This window comes from Hippopotamus amphibius, chromosome 13, assembly GCF_030028045.1.
Source record: "Hippopotamus amphibius kiboko isolate mHipAmp2 chromosome 13, mHipAmp2.hap2, whole genome shotgun sequence".
In the NCBI taxonomy this organism is placed as follows: Eukaryota; Metazoa; Chordata; class Mammalia; order Artiodactyla; family Hippopotamidae; genus Hippopotamus; species Hippopotamus amphibius.
In genome coordinates, this window is record NC_080198.1 from 77,265,835 (window position 1) to 77,291,641 (window position 25,807).

The 25,807-nt window shown below is 38.8% G+C and overlaps 1 protein-coding gene, 1 long non-coding RNA gene and 1 other non-coding gene across 3 annotated transcripts in view; 1 reads left to right on the top strand and 2 right to left on the bottom strand.

Annotated features, from left to right (window-relative positions):
• The window catches only part of PRSS12 (serine protease 12), a 71,614-nt gene extending 49,248 nt beyond the window's left edge, over positions 1-22,366 (top strand). The window contains exons 9-13 of the mRNA XM_057706220.1: positions 1,316-1,521; positions 4,886-4,964; positions 5,885-6,007; positions 19,645-19,925; positions 21,631-22,366. Of these exons, the coding sequence (XP_057562203.1) occupies positions 1,316-1,521; positions 4,886-4,964; positions 5,885-6,007; positions 19,645-19,925; positions 21,631-21,938 (997 nt within the window). The 3' untranslated portion in view covers positions 21,939-22,366. The remainder of the gene's footprint in view (positions 1-1,315; positions 1,522-4,885; positions 4,965-5,884; positions 6,008-19,644; positions 19,926-21,630) is intronic.
• Positions 22,367-24,095: 1,729 nt separating this feature from the next.
• On the bottom strand, positions 24,096-25,209 carry LOC130834928 (uncharacterized). Its single transcript, XR_009048798.1, has 3 exons — positions 24,800-25,209; positions 24,504-24,549; positions 24,096-24,289 (listed from the first exon to the last, which is right to left on the bottom strand). It is a non-coding gene; the product is annotated as an uncharacterized LOC130834928 (long non-coding RNA).
• Positions 24,619-24,749, bottom strand: LOC130835395 (small nucleolar RNA SNORA24). Its single transcript, XR_009048884.1, has one exon. It is a non-coding gene; the product is annotated as a small nucleolar RNA SNORA24 (small nucleolar RNA).
• Positions 25,210-25,807: the final 598 nt, after the last annotated feature.

A 25,807-nucleotide genomic window follows, 5' to 3' on the forward strand; every position in this document is an offset into this window, starting at 1 on the left:
TTCCTTCCATCAGAGAATGTATCCATAGACACATATATATAAAAATATATATTGCAGATATATTCGTCAACTTTAAAATTTATCTTTTCACTTTCCTTTGGGTGGGTTTTAGTAAAGTGGCATTCGGAATTTAATATTTGTTGAATTTAAGAGTATTTTAATTTAAGGTAACATCTATGTCTTATTTAATAAATCTTTCCCTAACTTGAGGTTGTAAGGATAATTTTCCTATAATTCAAAATGTGAAACTTTGTCATTCATAATTATGTCATTAATTTAGCAGGAACTAAGTCTTGAATATGGTAATAGTTTGCAATATTTCACTAAAAAGCTTTTGTATTTGGATATTTAAAAAGAAGTAATATATTATTTAAAAAAACAGAAATAAAAAAAAGATATACCAAAAGTAAGTCTGCCTTTATTTATTCATGATTCCTGGTTTTCTCTTTCTTAGTTAAAAATTGTGCTTTTGTACTTCTAAAGTAGGCTTTAAAAATTCTTTGCTCCCTAGGTAATTATTTAATTCTTGTAATTTTCTTGGAAATACTATACCAATTTTAAAAGAGTATTATGCTTTGGAAGGGCATAGAAATTTTTGAGATGTTTTTTTTTCCTGATTAAACTAGAGTTTGACTATCATAAATTTTATTTATTTATTTATTTATTCATTTATTTATTTAAATTGAAGTGTAGTTTATTTACAATGTTGTGTTAGTTTCAGGTGTACAACAGAGTGATTCGTTTATACATATTCTTTTTCATATTCTTTTCCATTATGGGTTTTTTTTTTAAATTTATTTATTATTTTTTGGGGGGTACACCAAGTTCAATCAACTGTTTTTATATACATATCCCCGTATGCCCTCCCTTCCTTGACTCCCCCCCCTCGAGTCCCCCCCACCCTCCCCGCCCCAGTCCTCTAAGGCATCTTCCATCCTCGAGTTGGACTCCCTTTGTTATACAACTTCCCACTGACTATCTATTGTACAGTTGGTAGTATATATATGTCTGTGCTACTCTCTCGCTTCGTCTCAGCTTCCCCTTCATATCATAAATTTTTGACATGCCATTAAATGTGACTTTCTTAGTAGAAGCTAAGCTATAATCAAGAAGTTGTGGGATATGAAAACAAAGAATGTGTAGTTACCTTTCAAGCTTTTTTTTTTTTGAGAGTCATGAAATAAATGTTTTTTAGCACATACAGATGCTAATTTTAATATATGAGTTGAGAAATATAATTGAATGAGAGTATATGTTGTGATTTATTCAAATGCACGATTGATTCTCCACATCCTCAAGAATGCTCTGTTTCCAGGGGTCCTGCCAGAGCAAGAACCATGGCTTATTTTGGGGAAGGGAAAGGGCCCATCCATGTGGATAATGTGAAGTGCACAGGAAACGAGAGGTCCCTGGCTGACTGTATCAAACAAGATATCGGAAGACACAACTGCCGCCACAGTGAAGATGCAGGAGTTATTTGTGATTATTTTGGCAAGAAAGCAACAGATAACAGCAATAAAGGTAAGTCACTTTGTGGGGCCTATACAAATCAAAGAATACTAATCCCCACTTCATTATTCTAAACAGTACTTTGATAATGAAACTCCCTTCTGTAAGAATATACTCAGGCCCTTGTTCCTTCTGCTAGTATTTAGAGGCAGTGGTACTTGACAGACTTTATTGGATGGGACTCACAGGGAGAGCAGGGTTCAGGGGCAGGAGTGGATTTACAGGATTTTGTAATCTCTGAGATCATCCCCTTTTGACATCCTTAGCCATTTCTAACCATTCCTTCTCTGGATGTAATAAAACTATCAAACTTGCTGGTATCCTTGAAGATTCAGAATTGATATTTGCTTCATAAAAAGAAGGAAAGAAACAAAAATTTAAAGATGAATCAGAGAAGGGCACTTCTTCCACTTATTAATATCTTTTAAAAAAATGGTTTATTATTTATTTTATTTGTTTATTGGCTGTGTTGGGTCTTTGTTACTGCACATGGGCTTTCTCTAGTTGATGCGAGTGGGGGCTACTCTTCATTGTGGTGCGTGGGCTCCTCATTGTAGTGGCTTCTCTTGTTGCAGAGCACAGGCTCTAGGTGCGTGGGCTTCAGTAGTTGTAGCATGTGGGCTCAATAGTTGTGGCTCACAGGCTCTAGAGCGCAGGCTCAATAGTTGTGGCTCACGGGCTTAGTTGCTACTTGGCATGTGGGATCTTCCCGGACCAGGGCTTGAACCCATGTCCCCTGCATTGGCTGGCGGGTTCTTAACCACTGTGCCACCTAGGAAGTCACCACTTATTGATATCTTAAACAACAGGGATAATTTTTAAAATAAATTGCAAAAAGAAAATTTTGTAGATTCTACTCTCTGAAATTTAAAAATGTAAAGAAAATGAGAAGTAATCTTTTAGTATAATACAGTAATGGATGTGTCATACTTATATAAATAGAAGAGTTCTTAAAAGCTCTGAGTTTAATTTTTATGAAACAAATACTGTTTTAAATGAATAAGGGGAAAAACTAGCTCTTCTGGAGAAAACTATGGTTATGTTTTATGAAAAGAACAGTCATTTATTTATGTGGATTAAAAATTCATGGTTTTGATACTTAAGATTTTCTTAAAATCAAGTGCATCTATACCTGAGCATTCTTTTTCTAACATCTTTTAATAACCATTATAGACAATGCAATAAATAAATTGGATGTTGTTAATATGATTCTTCACTAAATGAGGGTCTTTTGAGTGTGGAGAAGCATATTTATAATCCTTTGTGCTTTGTTTTATATACATATTATATATATTATGTATATATACACATATACATATTACATGAAAGTAAATATGATTTGGTAAGCTGATTTTTCCTAAGTATTGACTATAACAATTTATTAAATTCCCTTCAATAATTTAAACTACAGTTACAAAGTGAACATATTTCATTTGATTATGGAGAATTTCTTAAGCAGCAGAAAAGCATAAAAATTCAGTAACTGTAAAATGTTCTATCACATTTCTATGTACGCCTATTTTAAAATATGAAATACCATATTTATTTCTTCATTATTAACACATTTGTTTTAATGCCTCCCAAAGGTGTGGCAATGCTTACTTTGATACCTTTCCATGGTCTTAATGCTACCATATCTGAAATAAAAGAATTTTACCTTAGACCAGAGCTGGATTATTGAATCTGGCTTATTAACTTGTTGATTTTGTGTGGAGGCTCAAGACCTAATTACTTCTGCGCTTCCCTGGTGGTGCAGTGGTTAAGAATCCGCCTGCCAATGTAGGGGACACGGGTTTGATCCCTGCCCCAGGAAGATACCACATACCATGGAGCAACTCAGCCCGTGTGTCATAACTACTGAACCTGTGCTCTAGAGCCCGTGAGCCACAACAGTTGAGCCCACGTGCCACAAGTACTGAAGCCCACATGCCTAGAGCCTGTGCTCTGCAACAAGAGAAGCCACCGCAATGAGAAGCCCGTGCACTGCAACGAAGAGTAGCACCCGCTCTCCGCAACTAGAGAAATCCTGCGTGCAGCAACGAAGGCCCAACGCAGCCAAAAATAAATAAATAAATAAATAGACCTAATTATTTCTACAGGGTGAACCCAAGCCGTTGGTTATTGGTCATCCGATGGGATCCTTTCATAAATGAATTTCATTTTACTTTATTATTATTTTTTATAACAGTGGGTTTTATGGCTTTAAATAGATTTTACTTTCTTGCAGTCTGGTTCTTTGCCCCAGATTGATGTAAACTTTCGGTTTTGCTTGCTTAGTATCGCATTATTCCTGTCTTGGCATTCTATACATTAAACTGACTTGGAATATTATTAGAAACATATTTTTCTGGGATCTTACAATTTGCAGTGTTGAGTAGAGGACTCATATCTTAAGAGATGAGGATTAAGGTTTGACAGCATGTCTCTGAGATCCTTTGACAAATTAATGATCTTGGTACACATTGTTGAGTCTCTTTCTCCATGAAGAAACGACTAGCGCTGATTCCTTATGGGACTCCTTTCTACCTGGTTATTATGGGAGAACATTAGTGTTGACTAGACTTTCATGGTCTTGGCACAATTCCTACCCTTCTCTTTTTACACAGATAGAAAAACAGTATATATCTATACCTTATTCACATGTACTTAACCCAAGAAACAACATATCCCCATGTAGATTCTCCTATTTTCCAAAATTATTTTTAAAACTAGTCATACTTTATTTACTCTTTTACACACCACCTTTTCGTATATTTTAAATTTAACTCTTTTTATGCTCTTGACAGATATCTGTTATCTTGAGAGGCTTGACTATGTATATGCTTAAATACAAGTTGCCACTTAAATTGGCTTAGTAAAGCCTTTCCATGTATTAGTATGCTATATGAGTAAATGTAAATTTATCTCAGTATTCCATCCTGGGAATGTGCTTTGCTCTTATGAGTTACATTTGTATATGTGGCTTGGACGAGCGTTGCCTGTGAAAATCAAATAATTTAGAGCATTGTTGCCTTTTGTAATTCTCTCGTTTAATATTTCTGAACTCCCGGACAGTCTTTATAATCAGCAGAGGAGGAGATGTAGGTACACGAGGATGAGGCACTAGACAGGACCAAACCATTCAGCAGCCTGTGAAACCTCTTCTGAGCTGACTTGTGGGGAACCTTGTAAAGTTCCTTGTCTGCTTGTGAATTATTGCTGCCTTGGTTAAATGAGAAAACAACTTCTAATTTTTATTATGAGAAAAATAGCCTATGATTTGAAGACAAAAGACACTTTAAAATAGAGGAAGAAGCAGCAGGGGAATGTGTCACGTGTGTCTTTGTCCCACTGTCAGCAATATGATAGTTTGATTAAAAACCTTTTTTTGCTTCAGAGTCCCTCTCATCTGTTTGTGGCTTGAGATTACTGCACCGTCGTCAGAAGCGGATCATTGGTGGGAAAAATTCTTTAAGGTAAATGCTTCTTCAGAAGAGATTTTCCATATTACAGAATTATTTATATATATAAGAGGGTTACAAATTGGGGGATTTTCTATTGTTATATAAGGGATTTATTTTATTTTATTTTCTAAATTAAATACAGGTAACACTGATCATTTCACTGTCCTTTGACTTATATTTGCTTTATATAGACCATGTTCTGCAAATCTCTATCCCCTGATTTATGAGATAGATGGGTTGCTGAAAAGTTATGCGGCAGAAACAAAGTAATTTAACAGGAAATCTGAAAAAAATGTATAGCTACAAATTCATTTAATTGAGAGTATATTTGTTTTGGACTTGACTCATTTTAATATAATTTTTTTGTTTGTTGAATTTACTAATGGAAAACCAGTGCTTTGCTTATTAAATACTTCTTCAGGGGAATTCCCTGGCAGTCCAGTAGTTAGGACTTAGTGATATCACTGCTGTGGCCTGGCTTCAATCCCTGGTTGGGGAACTAAGATCCTGCAAGCCATGTGGCACGGCTGAGAAGGAAAAAAAAGAAAAAGAATAAAAGAAAAAAGAAAAAGAAAAAAAAGGAAAAAAAAAGAAAAAAGAAAAAAAAAAAACACAACCTCAAAACTTCTTTAGGCTGCTTAAGTGAGGGAGAAAATATGCTTCAAATCATGAAATATAAAGAAGACATATTGTTTCCAAGCATCTCAGACTTTGGTGGGATGCATACAGATGCTATAGGCAAGTCTTCAGGGTGGTCTGCTCAAAGTTGTAGGAATATCATTCTCAAAGTAGGAAGGGAGTTTACATCCTAGAGTCCCTTTTATACTCCTTTCCTCCCACCTGCAAGCCATCTAAGTCATTGCTTTTTTGCATGATTTTCCTTGCTTTTCTGGCTTTTATGGATATTGATGAGTGGCTTACTTTCTTCTTAGGGGTGGTTGGCCTTGGCAAGTGTCCCTCCGGCTAAAGTCATCCCATGGAGATGGCAGGCTCCTTTGTGGGGCCACGCTCCTGAGTAGCTGCTGGGTCCTTACAGCAGCACACTGCTTCAAGAGGTATGTGTCCACCTTTCCAAACATCTCAGTTTGGCTCTTATTTACCAGTTCCTCCAATTCCTCCCTGCTCTACAGCATGCGAGAAACTTGGGGCGTCAGAGCCAGGCTATAGTCCTTCCTTGTCTCCGCCAGTGGCACTGTGGAAGTGAGGGGGTAACATCGGGAGTGAAGAGAGCTCTCAGGAAGCCACTTACTACTGTGGTGTTAAAGCAAACTCTAGATTTAGGGAGAAGAGAAGATGGGTTTTTGGAGGGAAGGCAGCTGTGGTAGTGCCTCCTCCAGTAATGTAGCTGAGGATGAAATCATATCCCCACAGAGCCAGAAGAGACCTCAGATTATTTGATTATGAATGGTAAGGAATAGGGAGTCCAGGTTTAGTGTTTTGATTTGAATTTTAGAACCTTTGGGTCTTCTTGGTGCTCTGTGTCTTTTAGATTTCTCAATTTGTGAAAAAAAAAAAAACAGAACTAGATTTCTCTATTTGTACCTGTCAGGTTGCATCCTGATTATTTCCTTTTGTCCCAGACATTTTATCAGCCTAATATGAAGTCTTCCCAGTTCAGAGAGGAAGCCATGCAGAGAAATTCAGTGTGTCAGTCACACTGCTCATGGTGACAGCACCTGCACTAGAACCTGGTGGTCCTGTCCTCTTGTCCTGTACCCTTTTGTGGGCTCTGGCTAATGGCCATTTCCTCATCATGAATTTTAGTATTTAAAAATGCATACCATTGCTGGACTTCCTAGGTGGCGCAGTGGTTAAGAATCCGCCGGCCAATGCAGGGGACATGAGTTCGAGCCCTACTCTGGGAAGATTCCACATGGAGCAACTAAGCCTGTGTGCCACAATTATTGAGCCTGCGCTCTAGAGCCCGTGAGTCATAACTGTTGAGCCCGTGTGCCACAATTACTGAAGCCCATGTGCCTAGAGCCCGTGCTCTGCAACAAGAGAAGCCACTAAAATGAGGAGCCCACGCACCACAATGAAGAGTAGCCCCCACTCACAGCAACTAGAGGAAAAGTGCATGTGCAGCAATGAAGACTCAATGCAGCCAATAAATAAATAAATTTATTTTAAAAAATGTATACCATTGCTTAGCAAATATTGATAATTATTGAAGCAAGGTGATGAGTACAGGCGGTTTCACTATTCTAATTTTGTGTATTTAAAAATACTCATAAAATGTTTTAAAGAAAATGTGTACCATAATGTTGAAAAATTGTCACAACCAAAAATTTTTTTTTTTTTTTAATAAATTTATTTATTTATTTTTTGGCTGCATTGGGTCTTCGTTGCTGCACATGGGCTTTCTCTAGTTGTAGTGAACAGGGGCTACTCTTCACTGTGTTGCGTGAGCTCCTCATTGCTGTGGCTTCTCTTGTTGCGGAGCACAGGCTCTAGGTGCGTGGGTTTCAGTAGTTGTGGCACATGGGCTCAATAGTTGTGGCTCACAGGTTCTAGAGCACAGGCTCAGTAATTGCAGTGCACGGGCTTAGTTGCTCCGTGGCATGTGGTATCTTCTTGGGGCAGGGCTCGAACCCATCTCCCATGCATTGGCAGGCAGATTCTCAACCACTGCACCACCTAGGAAGTCCCTGTATTTTTTTCATATGTGAAAATATATGGCCCCATTGTGTATGTACAATCTATCCATGTAGATTTTGTTCATTTTAACTGCCATATGAGTGTTAACTCCTATTGTAAGATGAAACCAACCACAGTTTATTTATTGTCCTACTGGTGGATAGTTAGGTGGCTTTCATTCTTTCATTATTAAAAAAACGATGCTGCAGTAGATATCCATTACGTGTCTCATTGGTACAGACTTGGGAGCACTGTGCTGGGTCCTGGAGTATGCGTGCCACTCAATTTCACTAGGCACTACTGACTTATGTTCTAAAGTAAGTGTATCTGTTTATATCCCACCAGTGTGTAAGTTCCTGTTTCCTCTCATCCCTACTCCAACTTGATACCATCAACATTTTCAGTTTTTGCCAACCTTAGAGTTTTGGGATTCCTTTTTAATTCTATTTTCCTGATTAGTGTCTTCCTCTTTCGTGAATTATTTGTTCACATCCTTTGCTTATTTTTCTATTCGATTGTCTTTTGTAATTGATTTAAACATTTTTTGAATATATTCTTTGTACAGAGTCTTTGTTATTATGTGTTACAAATACCTTTTCCCAATCTGGCGCATGTCCTTTCACTAGTTTAAGGTCTTTTTCTTATGAAGATGTTTTAATTTTAATGTATTTAAATGTGTCAATTTTTAAAGTCTTATAAAAGCTTTGTGTATCTTATTTTAAAAAACCTTCTTTAGCCCCATGTGAAAATATTAGTTTTTTTTTAAAAAAATACACTTTTGCTTTTCCTGTTTAGATTTTTAATCTGTTTACAGTTTTTTTTTGTGTGTATGGTATATGGTATAAGTAAGGGACCTAATTTTATATTTTTCTCTATAGATTTCCTAGCACTTTTTAAAATTAAACATTCCATTTTTAATTTTATGTCAGCTGTGTCGTTTGCCAAGTTCTCATATATCTTTGATTCTAGAATCTTTATTCACTTCTTATCTATTTTGATAAATACTTATGGAGTAATGTTCCATGTTCAAGGTGCCGCAGAAGACACAAGTCTGTATTTTACATAGCCTTTGTCATTTCTGGGGTAATAATTGAGTTTGAGAGTTCACCTATATACCAGTGGGTTTAATATAGTCATGTGTTACATGAAGGGCACAGATTCATTTATTAACTTAATAAAAAATTATTGAGTGTGTAATATTCCCAGGAATGTACCATGTGCTAGAAATATCTTGGAGAATAAGATGGATAGGATCCTTGGTACCATGAAATTTTAGTGCAGCTATAGGAACCCAGAGGAGAGAGACATAGGATCAAAAAAAGTTTAGAGCGCCATTTTTAAAGTATGGTCTTTTCACCACGATATTAGATATTGGGTTGGCCAAAACGTTCATCTGGGTTTTCCTGTAAGATGTTATGGAAAGACCCAAACGAACCTTTTGGCCAACCCTATACATTCCACTTATTAAAAATCCAGATTCCTGGGCCCCTATCCCAGATCTACTGAATCTTTGGAGCTAAGACCCAGGAGTTTACATTTTTCTCGGGCATCTTTGATGATTCTTATGAACCTTAAAGGTTAAGACCCTCTTGCTCTTGGATAAAATAGAATGTGGTCTGGACATTTGAAGAATGATGATGAGGAAGAATGTAATGGAGTTAACAGGATACTTATCCTTGCCCTGTTCAACATATTAATCACTGAACTGGAAAAGGACACTGATGGTCGATTATATTTTTTGATGTGAGGAGATTGGGAGGGACACATAATATGTTGGAAGATAGGATCCATGGTGGCAAAGAATCTTGATAGGCTGATTCTAATAAAAAATAATGTGGAATAGGGCTTCCCCAGTGGCTCAGTGGTTAAGAATCTGCCTGCCCATGCAGGGGACAAAGGTTCAAGCCCTGGTCCAGGAGGATCCCACATGCTACAGAGCAACTAAGCCCATGTGCCACATCTACTGAGCTTGTGCTCTAGAGTCCGCGAGCCACAACTGTTGAGCCCATGTGCCGTAACTACCAAAGCCCGTGTGCCTAGAGCCCATGCTCTACCACAAGAGAAGCCACCGCAATGAGAAGCCTGTGCACCACAACGAAGAGTAGCCTTGGCTCGCCACAACTAAAGAAAGTCTGTGCGTAGCAACGAAGACCCAATGCAGCCAATAAATAAATAATCATTAAATTTATAAAAAAAAAGTAATGTGGAATAAAGAGGAAGTAAAATGCTGCCTTTAATTCAGGAAACCTGGCTTAAGTGCAGCACGAGTGAAAAAGATCTTATGGGTTTTAGCGTCCTACAACCTTAATAGAGTCAGTGATGCAACGTGGTTGCCCACAAAGTTAATTGGCCTTGGGCAGCCCTGACAGAACAGCACCAACACAAAGCAGTGAAGATGCTTGCTCCTCTGTCCTCCTGTGCTCAAGCTGTTGTTGGGGGCAAAATCACTGTTGCTATCAGAGAGAACTGTGCTCAGTTCTGAGTGCCGTCCTATGAAAAAGTGACACGGTGCACCAAAGAAGGCAAGCAGAAAGGGAAGAGTATGTGGAATTGGATTAAATTCATTACCTGTTGCTTCAAACACCCCAGAGGCTAATGGGAGGTAATTTTCATTTTAACATAGCAAAGAGGTCTGTTGTTGTTGACTTTTTATTTCTTTAACACTAGGACAGTCAAAGCAGGAATGGGCTGTATGTGGGAGGAAGAGTGAGTGCTGCTGTGGAGTCTGTTCCAGCAGAGGGGCTGGATTTGTGTATTGGTAGAGGCTGGAGGTAGATAACGTTTAATGCTGAGAGCCCAGTGCTGAGAAAGCATAAAGCATGTTTGCAGGAGGGCAGTTGTTAGTAGGCTCGTGGGTCTGGAATTTGTATAGTGGACTTACAGTGAAGAAGCAGGAAAGGTCTGGAATGCCAGAGTACTGAATCTCTGTTTCATTCACTAGGCAGTGGGAAACCACGAAAGGTTTTTGAGCCTTGAAATATGATCAAAGAGGAGTTTAGGAGATAAGTCATTTGGGGAAGTATGGGATAGATCTGAGGGGGGAAAGCAAAGTTACTAATCCAGGGGTCTTTGAACAAGCTTCAAAGCATATGAAAAATATTTGCATACATGCTTTTTAAAAAATATTTATTTATTTGGCTGTGTCAGGTCTTTAGTTGCAGCATTCAGGCTTCTCTCTAACTGCGGCACACGGGCTCAGTAGTTGCAGCACTTGGGCTCTCTTGTGGCGCACAGGCCCTAGAGCACTCAGACTTAGTTGCCCCGCAACATGTGGGATCTTAGTTCACCAACCAGGGCTCAAACCCATGTCCCCTGCATTGGAAAGAGGATTCTTAGGCACTGGACCACTAGGGAAGTCCCTGCATACATGCTTCTATGCCTTTTTCTGGAGTGACTCAAATTGGTCCAAGTTACCAAGTGATTAAACCCACTGTGGTAGGAACTGGAGGGAGACCGGTTATAATGCTATTGTAATGAAAATAGAAGGTAGAAAAGAAAAGGAGGGAGAGAAGGTAGAGACCCTGATCGAAATCAGTAGAACTTAGTACTGTGTAACCAGAGACTTGCAGCTGGTGTTCGAGACCAAGGTTATAGTTCCAGCTCCTCCAACTGTTAATTGTTTCACTTTGTGGAGATTATTTTAACCTCTGGGAACCTCAGTTTTCTCATCTGTAAAATGAAGCCAATAATGTTCTACAGTGAGGAACAAATGATCTGCAAAGTATGTGAAAGTATTTAATAAACTGTAAAATTCTAAATGAATATTGGCTAATATTATGTTGGGGTTCAAAAAAAGGAATCATACAAATAGAACTACCATATGATCCAGTAATCCCACTCCTGGGCATATACCCACAGAAAACCATAATCCCAAAAGAAACTTGTACCATAATGTTTATTGCAGCACTCTTTACAATAGCCAGGACATGGAAGCAACCTAAATGCCCATCAACAAATGAATGGATACAGAAGATGTGGCATATATATACAATGGAATATTACTCAGCTATAAAAAGGGATGAGATGGAGCTATATGTAATGAGGTGGATAGACCTAGAGTCTGTCATACAGAGTGAAGTAAGTCAGAAAGAGAAGGACAAATATTGTATGCTAACTCACATATACGGAATCTAAAAATGGTACTGATGAACTCAGTGACAAGAACAAGGAAGCAGATACAGAGAATGGACTGGAGAACTCGAGGTATGGGAGGGGGCGGGGGGTGAAGGGGAAACTGAGACGAAGCGAGAGAGTAGCACAGACATATATATACTACCAACTGTAAAAGCGTCAGTGGGAAGTTGTTGTATAACAAAGGGAGTCCAACTCGAGGATGGAAGATGCCTTAGAGGACTGGGGCAGGGAGGGTGGGGGGGACTTGAAGCGGGGGGAGTCAAGGAAGGGAGGGAATACGGGGATATGTGTATAAAAACAGTTGATTGAACCTGGTGTACCCCCCAAAAAAAAAAAAAAAAAAAAAAAAAAAAGGAATCAAAGATTATTATTAGCAAAAGTAGAGAATTCAGGATGATTTTATCCCACTGACTAGTGGAGAAAAACAAGGTAGGAAACTGCAGAGAAACTGGAGAAGCCTGTCTTGGGCTTAGAGTTTAAGTGAAATAATTCAGTTTGTTCAGTTTAGATTTTCCTCCTCTTGTTCAAGACTCCTTCTCTTTCAAGTAAATCTTTTTCTGCTAAAAGCTGTAGACTTAGGGGTTCAAGGCTTACAGTATTAAAGTAGGGAAATTGCTCCAAAATTCCACTTGAGGTTGAAAAGTTTGATCTGACTTTTGAGTTCCTGTGAAGGTTGCTTTTTAAAAAATGTTATTTTTATTTATTTAATTTATTTATTGTACATGTTTGGGTTTGTTTACATGTCATTTTTCCTCTCTTGGCCTGCTCCTTCTAGATCACTGCTTCAAGTCAGTAATGGTCTCATTTGTTTATAAACCAAGTGTCTACTATATTACTTGGCACATACTAGACCTTCCTAAGTGATGGTTGCATGATGGAAGTGGGGGCTCAGCTGTCAGATAGTGGCTATGTTTAAGAATGGTGGACTCTTTAGAGGATGGTGGTATTTTACACATAGATCAACAGGTAACTCCTTCCATATGTTATTCTGCATTTCTTCCCATTATCTGCGCAGTATAAAGACAGCTGATTAAAAAACAGAGGAGTAGATTATGACATGCAGCATTTTGATGTACTTTGGCTGGAATACAAGACTCTTTTAACGTGAGTAGGGAGAAAATTGTCTTGCAAAGGTGTTATAAATCCATCTGACTTGGTCTGTACCCTTTACCAGAGTTCACAGACTTGTTTTGAAGTTTGCAGGGAGGCTACAGCTCACATCTTTATTACAGTTAAGTTATGACGGCCATGACAGTTACCAGTGATTAGAACAAACTCCAAATTTTGTCTTCTGAGTTCAGGGACTTTGGATTAAAACAACCCTCCTTTAATCATCAGGAACTCTGAAATCTGCACAATTAATTTCCCTCTGGAACTGTAGACACTGGGTGTAGAAGCAATGTGGTCAGGTTCTAAGAGGTTGCCTTTCTTTTAGATTTCTTGGGAGTATAACTTAAGACTCACTGGTAGGGGACCTACATTTCATATTTTGAAAATCTCTCTCTCACCCCCTCTTCCTTTCTGTTTGTATCTCTACTGCTTTAACCACTGGACTTCAATATATAAAATAGTTTCTTGTTCATGAGGCCTTTCTTGGTGCCTAATTCTTGCAGTGATGATATAGGCCAGTGCTCTAGAACAATAAGGCATAGGTTGCTGTCACCATCTGTTATTTTATTCTATGGGATGACAGTTTTTTGTTTATTTCTTTTGCCTCTGTAGAGTAGTCACTCTTTCATGTAATCCTTATATGAGAATAATCTAGGACAGATGGCTTGGGGATGATGGGATCAAAACACAATTACATCCACGATCCTGTTACACTCATTTTTTTATAGAGTTGTCTCTTTATGATGAGGGTACTTTATTGGAAGGCTGACAGAGTTCTAGTAATCCAGGTCCACATATAGCTTTCACATAGTGTGAGGTGTCCAAAACATTCCTTTTTTTTTTTGTTTTAATTTTTTTTCTTTAAGAACTTTTATTGAGATACAATTGACATATAATAAACTGCATAATTTTTTTTTGAAATTTTAAAGAACTTTTATTGAGATACAGTTAACAGACAATACTCTGCACATATTTAGAGTGTACAATTTGGTATTTTTTTTCTTATTAGTAATGTATATATGGCAATCCCAATCTCCCAGTTCATTCCCCCCCAATATCCCCCCAGCTTTCCCCACTTGGTGTCCATGTTTGTTCTCTACATCTGTGTCTCTATTTCTGCCTTGCAAGCTGGTTGGTGCATACCATTTCTCTATATTCCTATATATGTCAAAACATTCTTTTATGCCAACATTAACAAGGGTAACTGAGGTAGCTGATGAATCACCATTTAAAGGCCTTCTATCCCATTTTTCCTCTTGTTAATAGACTTTGGAATGCAATATCCCACTGGCAGTTTGAAGCAGAAGCTTGGATAAATTAAGTTTTTTTGCAGCTGCCCTATGAATTTTACACAATATAAATTGCTTGCTTTTGCTATTTCCTACTCTAAATCATTACTACAAGTACCATAAAATGACCCTCTCTCTATGGTGGTATGGCAAAATAATTGAGTGAAAAACCCCTGAATGTTAAACTAATTTCTTTTCACTGTTCTGTTTCATTGTAACAAACACCATTTTGGAAGAAAGAGTGTATCCCAAACAAGGACTCTTTCATTTCTGTAATTCTACTGCAAATTTGATTTGACCAAGAATATAGATTTACCTGATTTTATCGTTTTGACTTTTTGCCTAGAAACACCAGAGCAGCTGAAAATTTTCAGAGATTGCTGCTCTGAAAATCAGAAATATCTGGATTATTAGACATTATAATTAGAAAGATGAGCTAGAGGTAATGGGACTACTTTTTATTTTTTGGGGCTGCGTCGGGTCTTTGTTGCGGCATGCGGGATCTTTTGTTGCAGCACGTTGGCTTCTCTCTAGTTGTGGCATGTGGGCTCTGTAGTTTGTGGCACTCTGGCTCTCTAGATGAGGTGCATGGGCTCAGCAGTTGTGGCGCACGGGCTTAGTTGCCCCTCGGCATGTGGGAATCTTAGTTCCTCGACCAGGGATTGAACCCACATCCTCTGCATTGTAGGATGGATTCTTTACCAACTGGACCACCAGGGAAGAGTTGGGACTACTTTTTAAGAACAAAATGTGTCCGGTACTTAACATATGTTCCATCATGACCTAGTATATTGTAGAGTTCTTAAGAATGTTGGTGATACACACACTACCATCAGTTATGCTAAAACCATTTCCTGGTTTATAAGGGACAGTGCAAGTTTCTACAGAGAATGTTCCTTCTCCATAAGCAACTGGAACCATTTACACAGGCAACTTCAGTCAACTACATTTTGAGTTTCACCCAGACAACAGAGAAAAACAGATTCTAGAAGTAGCAGATGTGTACAGGCTGACGTAAAATACTGTGTTTTTGAAGAGATGAATTTATATAGAGAACACACATAAAGAAAATGACCCTGCCACCTGAATTAACTCCTCTCTTCTTCATTCTAGAAAATTTTGAGTCTCAGAGAAATTGAAATAGTGGATTTTACTAACTGCCCTGTCTCAGATCCTCTCTTGCTCAAACTTGTCCAGGAATTTCATCCAATTTTTCTTTGAGGGGGATTTGAAGGCATTTCAGCAAAGCAAACAACTGAATGATGTGTCAGCCAAAACCTGAAATGTTTGTTTTAAAGCATTTTTGAATAAAGTCTAACAAAATAGCAAAAGCTCAACCAGAAAGACCTTAAAATACATTGAAAAAGGTAATTCCTTGATATGTTTTTCTTGAGAAGCCTAGAACCACAGAAAATGATTTCAAAGTCCAAAATCATACTGGTAACCTCAACCAAAGTGTTATCCCTGAAGTATATAATCACACCCACTAGAAGTGACACTGAAAGACAAATATTTGGTTAGAAAACTAATCCAGTCTTGAATCCGGATGCTCTTCAAATTCTAAGCATAAATCTATTCTAAGAATAATTGGAGTGAAAGAAGTGTGGGAAGTACTGCTTGGGTTTAGCTGGTCCATTTCTTAAATCAGGACAACTTTGAAAGTATAGAGTCTAATAAGGAACTTCATTTTAACAAGAATGGTGCATTTTTCCTTCAGGTAGTTTATTTTTATTCTCAGGTTAATATCGACTCCTCCTTGGTGAGCATATTAATTTGGGGGTATACTCAAAAATACCCGCTGAAATCTACCTGATCTGAGAACAGTGTGCGTATGGAATGTGTACATGTTTGTGTTATGGCAGTCATGTGAAATTCTAGGCACGAAGGGGTGGGAGTTATGCCTGTGCCTGTAAGTCTTTGGTTCAGTGATTCTCGAGACTGACTGTGAACTTGGATACCTATGGTCCTACATCAGCCCTATTAATTTAATGTTCTCAGAGTTTGTGTGGCCTGGACATTTGTATTCTTAAAAGTGGTACAGGTGATTCTGATGAACAGCCAGTATCAATGAAAACATTACATCTTTGTGGAGACTTTTTTTAAAAAGTAACTTTTGTGATGGTGTTGTTACAACATAGGAATTGGTGAGAAGATGTCTCATTTCAGTAAGTTCAGGATGACAGTGTATGTATGTGGACATAACATGTCTTCCAAAAGAAGTCATTTAACATACATAAATAAAGAGCTTTCTCTGTGCGAAGCACTTTGCTTGGTGCTGAGGATACAAAAGTGAGCATAATATGGTCTTTACACTTAGATAGCCTTTAACTGGAGATACCTGATGACATCTTTACGAGTATTAGGAGCTGTTATAATTGCTCTGATAGTGCTATTTGGAGTGTTCAAAAAGATTGGCCAGCTTCTGGGGAGGGCAGAAAGAGCTTCCTAGATCTTGAGACTTGAAAGATAATATTAGGATGAGAGGTGGGGGTGCAAATAGTTTGAATAAAGATGGGTTTGTCAGACACCTCTTCAAGTGGCTAAAATGACAGGGGCACAGACACTAGGGTGCTATCAGAGAGGTGGACAAGGGCCATTCTTGGATGGGTTTGTATGTCATTTAAGGAATTTGAATTTTATTATGTAGACAGTGAAGGGTACCCGAAAGGGTATCCAGATAGAAACACTGCTCTGGCTGCAATGTGAAGGATGGCTTTAAAAAATTGAAACTTGAAGCAGCAAGGCCATTTAGCAGACTACTGCAGTAATCTAGGCATGAAGTGACTGATTAAGGCAAGATTGCCCAAGACTTTACAACTGGGATATTTAAAAAATACATTTCCTTGTTGTAGTAATGTCCTGTTTCTTTGTTCACTGGCTGAAGACTCAATTTTTAGATAATGTAGGATATATTTATATAGCCAGTTTAGATGTAAGGATTATTTTAGCTAAGTGTCACAGCTCTTTTTCAAAGAATGGAAAATATTGTTGCAATAAAACTTTTTTTAGGTTGAACAGTAATGTAATTATCTTAAAGAATATAAAAAGTTGACTTATCAAGGGAATGTCTCATAACTTGGAGCTTAAAAGTTATAAGCAACACAAGAGACTACATTAAAGATATTTCTCTAGACCAGTGCTGTCTGCTAGAAATATGTGAGCCACGAATACAAATCACATATGTAAGTTTAAATTTTCTAGTAGCCACATTAAAAGATTAAAAAACCAAATGGGTGAAATTAATGATATATTTCATTTAATTTACTACATCCAAAATATCATTGCAAAATGATATAAAATCAAGATATTTGATATTCTTATTATCTATAGAAACAATATATTTTATATTCTTTTTTCCTACTACATTACTTGAAATCTTGTTCATATTTTGTACTTTTAGCACATCTCATTTTGAACCAGCCACATTTCAAGTGCTGCAGTAACCACATATGGCTACTTGGCTCCTGTACTGGACAGGAAGCTTGAGATAATTTCTTAAATTTCATTCCCAAGATATATGAAACCTTTCAGCAGCACTTTCAAGGATGCACTGACAGTTATTCTTGTTAGAAACATAAATCACTTGGGATTTTGCTTTAAAAACCTGATTAATGAGGTATACTGAAGTTTTATAATACAATAGTATTAATACACAGAAAGTAGAAGTGAGTTATTTAAATATCTGATTATTCTTCATGACTATTACTTTTTAAGAGTTTCAGGATGTGAAATAATCCTAAACTTTTTGTTTGAAGTGGAACCTACAAGAAGATAGTCTCTAGGTACAATATATGAAAAGCCTTCTGAACTTTAAAGATACGTGATAATCTAAGGTTGAAAATGGAGAATTTCAAGGAGTCGCAGGAAAAGATTAGTTTCATAGGTCACTAGTAGGTGGCTGTATAAGCTAAATCATCTTTGTTGCACTGTTCAGTTTGAGCTGACGTAGTTAAGAAAATCACTTTATATATTGCAATGTTGTCAGACCCCTACTTAGGGCTGTTAGAATCTTTGAGCAATTTATAATGTCCAGAAATTTTATAGGAATAAATGAAAGGTTATATTTAAAGTAGGCAGTCACTAGAAACTGCCAGCTTTTGCGTAACACTTCTCTAAATTCACATTCAAGTACAGGTCCTGTATCCAGTGGAAGATATTGAAGTTTTGATTAAATCTGCAGATGAGGAGGTTAGGGAACTAAAAGGGAAAGGTGTTGAGAATTAAGTGATTGAGAATGTTTTAAGTAGCTGTAGAGGGGAAGCAAGCAAGGTGCTGTACTCTTCAGTGAGAAAGAGGAAGTGATCAGGAGGTCATTCTCAAGTGGGGACAGTTTGCACCCTAGGAAATAATTGGCAATGTCTGGAGACATTTTGGTTGTCAGACTGGGGTGTGTGTTATGCTAGTGTACCTGCTACTGGCATCTACTGAATAGAGGCCAGGGATGCTACAGTGCACAGGACAGCCCCTTACAACAAATGATAATCTGGTCTCAAATGTCAGTAGTGCTGAGGCTGAGAAACTACTTTAGGCAGATGTATCAGTCAAGGTATGTTGGTTGAAAAACAGGCGGAGAACTGCCAGTCAAATAAATATTGTATTTCTATTTTAATTGAATAGTTTCTATGGAAAAAAGACACATTCATTAAAAATATACATTCATTCATTCACTAAATCAACAAACATATGCTGCATTCCTACTTAACTGGCATCACTATTGTTGATGTGTGAGATTCATCAGTGAACACAAAGACCCCTGCCCTTGAGCACCTTTTGTTCAAGCAGGGGGAGACAGAGAATAAATATAATAAATAGTAAATTAGATAGTTTGTTAGAAAGTAGTGTTTAAAAAAAAGGAAAAGTAGATTAAGGATATTGGGAGTGCTGGGGGATGGGAAGACAAGCGAGGGTGAGTTGCAATTTTAGATGTCAAAGTTGGACTCACTGAGGTGATGTGTGAACAGAGGTTTAAGAGATGAGAACATATAATGAATATATGTTGCCCTGAAGATAGTTTTGCTTTGCATTCAGTTCACAGGAAAGGGGAGTAAAGTCAACTGCGCTAAGTGCCTTGGGGTATACAAAGTTAAATCAGACATGGCTTCTGCTCTCATGGAATTTCATGAGCTAACAATCTTGGCAATGATAGAAAAATGACAAGCAAATGCAGGATGGTAATTTTGCCTTGTACTATTTGTTCCTGTTTTGATCCTTTCTTCATGGTGGGGAAATGACAAGTTAGTGATTAGCCCTTAGTTTTCATTTGTCCTCCACATTTGCTCCTTCTCAGAAAAGTTAGATGGTAACCTTGGTTAAATAGTGAAATGAATGAAGAAAAAAGGTGATGACAGTGGGTTTAGGGTGAGGCCGAGAGCAGTGGGGTCAAAGAAATGGAAAGAAAGGTTAAACTTATAAAAGGGATTAATGATTTGGAAGAAAGGCTTACGAGTATCTGTTAACCTTCCTGGCTGACGACCAATTTACAGCATTTGAAACAAGCCTCCCATCAGCTCTCTGTCTCCCAGGTATGGGAACAGCACTAGGAACTATGCTGTTCGGGTCGGGGATTACCATACTCTGGTGCCGGAGGAGTTTGAGGAAGAAATTGGAGTTCAGCAGATTGTGATTCACCGGCAGTACCGACCAGACAGCAGTGACTACGACATCGCCCTGGTTAGATTACAAGGACCAGAAGAGCAGTGTGCCAGATTCAGCAGCCACGTTCTGCCAGCCTGCTTGCCATTCCGGAGAGAGAGGCCACAGAAAACAGCCTCCAACTGTTACGTAACAGGATGGGGAGACACAGGTAACATAATCCACACAGTTAACATCTGGGCACCTGCTTGTGTCTGGGGTCATCCATACATTTGGGTGGACCTTGGGTAGCAACATTTTAAAGGGGGTTCAGGCTTAGTTGTTTGGAAATTCTGCCAGGTGTGTGATGCATGCATGTAATCTGGATTCCTACCCTGAGGGTGCTGTGGTTCCCATTAGAACTTAGACCCTACCTCAGGACTTGGGCCTGGCTGTCTCTATTTTAAAAAAGCTTTCCCAGACGACTGTGATGTAGCTACCCCAGCTCTGGTGTTTGATGGTTTCTTTGGAATGGAGCCCTTTATCAAAATAAATCTCATGGAGAATTCCTAAATGAAGAACAGACAAAAGGCAGAGCTGCTGAGGTTCAAGTGGAGGGATGCAACATACTTGGGTTTCTCCTTCACCACCACCCCGTCCCCAAGCAGGATTATAGTGTTCAGCTTGTGCTCTTCTCAGGCAAAGAGCTTTCTGCATTGTCTTGCTAGAGTTAACATCAGCCAGTGCTTGCTCAGGGTGGTCTATGAAACAGATCTAGGTCTCACCTGGATGAGGTGCTCGATTGACAAATGACTACTGAGTAAAGAGCAATGACTGGGTTGACTGCTCTCCATTAAAAATAATTAACACTGAAAAGAACATCAAAGTATTTCTACAGGTGATAATTCCAATAAGGTTATATTTAGTAAATATAAGTATTTGTTTTCATTTTATCCCATGCTACATTAAATCCAGGCTTTAGACTTACACTATTTCATAGCAGCAAAATGCAGAACATCTGTAGCAGATAACGCAAAAGCACTGCAACCAATCCTGAGATAAACCTTAAAAAATGGGAACATTTCCTGGATGATATAATAGAATCAGGTCAGAGTCAATGCCTTACCAGGACATTATCTCGGAGGCAACTGAAGGCTAAAAGTATAGCTGTTAAGTAGTATTACTTCATCAGGGAAGGTTCAATCACTTCCCTTTAGACACTACATCTGAATAGAGATGGAGTAAATTTTACAGAATGTTTTATTATGGATCAATCATTTCACTTGAATAAACTGGACTGGAGGATAATGGTGGAATTTAGAATCCAAGAAAAGGCTATCATGGAGAACCTATGAATTATACATTTTAGCCACTAAACAAAGAATTGTGTAGCTTACTAGTAAATAGAGTACGTTAACATCAAGTGGTTAAACTTAAGCCTGTTTGTATATAAGAATGTTGTTTCTGAATCTTTATGAAATACCATATTTCTCGAGGACAGTAACTGCCACCTTATGTGCTTATATATAATTGTTATTTATAATTAATCCTTAAAAGTCAGTGAAGTAGATGAGTCTTAGAGCAGTGGATATGCTAGTATAGAACCAGGCCGAACACTCAGTGTTTTTACAGAATTCAAATTCTAAAGCCTGCACAAATGTGCCTTCTGTTGGTTACCTTTCTCTACTAGGCAAGTCCGTAAGTGTTACTATTCTTAGAAAAATTCAGTACTGAGAAACAGATTAGTGAATGGTTAGAGTATGGTTAAGTGCAAACAAAAAAAAAACACACCCCACCATTTAGTTATCACTTACATTACAGTAATGCCACAATAAGGCTTTTATTTTCAAGATGATTAAATGTTCATTACTGTTAAATGTAGCTCTTTTCTCTAAGATCTTTAGCTGGAATCTAATTCAATTATTTTGCCTGCGTAGGACGAGCCTACTCAAGAACTCTACAACAAGCAGCCATCCCCTTACTTCCCAAGAGGTTTTGTGAAGACCGATATAAGGGTCAGTTTACAGGAAGAATGCTCTGTGCTGGAAACCTCCATGAACACAAACGCGTGGACAGCTGCCAGGGAGACAGCGGAGGACCACTCATGTGCGAACGGCCTGGAGAGAGCTGGGTTGTGTACGGGGTGACTTCCTGGGGATATGGCTGTGGAGTCAAGGATTCCCCTGGTGTTTATACCAAAGTCTCAGCCTTTGTACCTTGGATAAAAAGTGTCACCAAACTGTAATCCTTCATGGAAACCTCAAGAAAACAATATTAAAGAATCAGTTGAAAAATTTCCAACATTGGCATTTAGCCGGAGATGCCAACTAAATGGGAACAGAGATTGGTGTTTGTGTTTTGTGTCGTGATAAAAATCGTGTACCCCTTTGCTGCTTGAGAATTTGTGATGTGAACATTTTAGTTACAGATACCTCAGTGTAGTAATGATTATTTAGCATCGTTACCTGCCCAGATTAGGTTCAGGGGAGACTGAATTCATTATTCTCTTGAGTCTTGTCTCTATTTCTTAGCATTCTCCAGAGATTTACTGTGTATCCAGTCATGGAATAAGGCTGTTTTTATATGTACTTGGATTGACAACTTCTTTATAACTAAATCGGTATGGTATATATTCATATTAAGAGCGTACATTTAACATAAAATACTGTTTACGTATTCCTAGACTGAAGTCTTTTTTTTTTTGGCACACGGGCTTAGTTGCTCCGCGGCATGTGGGGTCTTCCTGGAGCTGGGATCGAACCCGTGACCTCTGCATTGGCAGGCGGATTCTTAACCACTGCGCCACCTAGGAAACCCCCTGTTTACGTATTCAAAATAAGAGTGGCATTGTTTTCTGTTCATGTAATTTTTAGGCTCAGATTTTTTCCCTAAGGCTGATAAAAAATCTTCAGACCAAATCTTTCTGTCCTTCCACAAGTGAGAAAATCAAACTGTTTACTGCACAACCTAATTCAATCTGCTTGATTACTTTTAATCACTTCAAATTTACAGCTTGGTAAAACAAAAAATGTTTTTTTCTTAGCATGCTGTTTTCCAGACCATGATGTAAAAGAGTGCCACCTAGTGCAACTTTCTGGTAACTAACTTAAACCTGCAGACTCTCCTGATACAGTCCCATCTAATAAAAATAACTATTAAAAATGCTTTCTCTGTCTAGTGTGGGAAAGCTATAAAATAACTGTTATTTAATCCATATACCAGTTATCTGATAACTGGTTATGCACCTCATTGACAATTTATAAAAGGCAGGTAAGATTTTATAATATCCCTACTTTTCCAATGGGTTAACAGGCAGAGACCAAGATGAGACAGCTGCTGAAAGGCTTTGAATCCAAACTCCAGAACAGGAAGGACTCCCAATGCAGACAAGGGCATCTCCTCCTACCCCTCCAAACCATGGTTCTATTGTTTTCCCTCTGGCTGTTTCCCAAAGGGATAAGGGAAAGCTGCTTACTATGTACCCTTACAGGGCATTCTTGGTAGCAGCACAAAATCTTAGCCCAAATATAAAAGCTAAGCCCTCAGGAAACTTGAGTAATCATCAGAGGTAGTTTAAAGAATTCTATGTAGCCAAGGGAGAGATGCATAAAAAATGGTGAAGAGGTGAGTGGAAACTCTAGGATTAAGAATGTTAAGTAATCCTCTTAAATGGCTAAGACCAAGGAGTGACTTTACCACCCCCCTTTCCCTTATACATATTGAATCCTTTTTGTAAATTCTGAGCCATGTAAAAAACTGGTGCTAACCTGAAAGTGCTTTAGTTTACTACTTTGCAGAATTGCAATACAGCAGAATAGCATTAAAATGTTTTCTAAACACTCATGAATTTGATAAAGGAAAGACATGGCAGAGCTATAGACGGTGCACACATGCACAAGGGCTTGGGAAAAACATGCATTGCAGGTGAGAAAACTTATGTTACTCAAAGTTTCTCATGGGCCATCCTTGTAATTAAACTACACTGTGGGTGCAAACATTTATACTGAAATTTTAACTAGACCAGAGGCTGGCAAACTTAAAGGACAAATAGTTGACAGGTGGCCTGCAGCTTGCCCAACTTTGAGGTAGAATGTTTGGTTCATAAAACATGCCTTTATTATAGCTTAACTTTTTTTCTTGCCAAATGTTGTGTGACTTTTAATTATACAAGTTTTCAGTACACACCTGTGTAAATGAACTGCATAGCTTTTCACCTTGCATAGTTCCCTTAATCTTCTGTGTGGTATTAAATGCCTTTGCTCTCATCCTCGGGGTAACCTGGTTTCTATGTATAAGTTTTCCCCAAATAATACCTTACACAATACCAACTCACGTTCCTTCCACTAGAGCTGCTAACAGTAGAACAGGAAGTAGCCAGTTCACTATTTGTAGTTACCTCTGCACTTATTAATCATTCAGTCAGAGAACATTGATTATCTGTACAAATCAAGCATTTTATTTATATAGCAAGGAAGCACTTATTTAGTCTCCATTTAAATACTATTATTAAATTAAGTACCAGATTTAAAACCACGTTTGGCAGTGTACCGCAGGACGCTGATTAAGACTTCACCCATACCGCTTTGGATTTGACATCTGCAAGAGAAGAAAACCAGCTTTATAGAACTCTGAATTGTGTACTCACCTCATGGTGCTGAGATCTTAGCAGCTACTTCCGTTACTTTCTATTCAGTTGGCTATTTACTCTTTTAAATTACAAAATGCCAGCACAATATGCCAATTGTGGCCTTCCAAATCCTTAGCACAAGGGTTTCAGATTAAGAAATATACACACAAAACAGGGACGTACCTTCTTATGTTTTCCATCATCCATGGGAACAATTAAGCTCAGCTTCCTAGAAACATTTGAACAGTAGTTAGATGTTTACCCATTAACCCGGTGCCCTCCAGGTTTTCAAAGTGAAGAATGTTACTTGTGCAAGTCAGAATCTGATACCAATTAAATGGTGACAGCTTTGCCAATAAACAAGAATATGCTCTTCCATGGCTAGGAAGGGAAACTGCCACAGCTGACAGGTCCCAAAGATACATGGAGATTCATAATCCCAGAAAAGACCAGCAAGGACAACTACAGACACTACTCACCGCCTGGATCCAACCAGCGGGTTACCGGGATGCGGTGTTACTATTTAACAGCGCCGGAGCGGATTCAAGATGGCCACAGGACACCCGCAGCGGAACTAACGACCTTCTTCACCGGCATCATCTGCTGCATTTAACTTTTGCCCGAGGGCCCACGGTCCACACGCACTAGGATTCCGCCTCGGCGCCCCCGGCTGCACGTGGCTGCCCCGCCAACTAGTGAACATTTAAGTCCACTCAGGCGTTTGAACCCAGACGTTTTCACAGCTGACGTCGATCTACTACTACAAGACGGCTGCATCTCCTGCATTTTAAATTAGGCCGGGAAGTTCTGTCCCAAGTACCTCAGCGCACAAAACACGACCGCGTACCTCCACCTGCACTCGACGCTCCCAGGATGTAAAAGGCCGCATTCTTCGGCACACGTTCTCTTATAGAGCGGATGACGCTCTTCCGGGGAAGCACCGCGAGGGGCGCGGCCTACGCGCTTTCTCCCTCCGCCCACCTCCTCCCTAGTCCCGCCTAGGTTCCGCCCCTTCCTTTGGCCACCGCCTTCCTGATGGCCCCTCCCCTTCCTCAGTTTCTCCACCCCGCCCCGTCCCTCCGTTAGGGCTGGGCTGGCCACGCGGCCTCTGATTCTGACGCTTGCGCATTCAGAGCATCCAGAGGTTCTCGCGAGACCAGGCCGTCCTGCCGTTCTCGCGCGTCCGCTGAGTGAAGGCCGAAGGGCTGCTGTTAGGCTAGTTTGTTTAGACGTCACCCATGTTACCAAAACACCAGGTTCGATAGTTCTCGCTTCTTAATCTGTTGGTAGGTTGGTTTTCATGGGACTGGCTGATTTTTGTTTTTCTTTTTTTTGTCTCCCTAAAAAATTCCCGTTATCTTCCGTGTTCCGCCGAAATTGCTGTTCCTGAAGCGCAGGTGTCGGTGGTCCTCAGTTTTTGTTTTGTTTTTGGAGAGTCTAATCTCTTAGGAGTAGTTGCACTCTACTGAAAGCCTTGGCAAAGGATT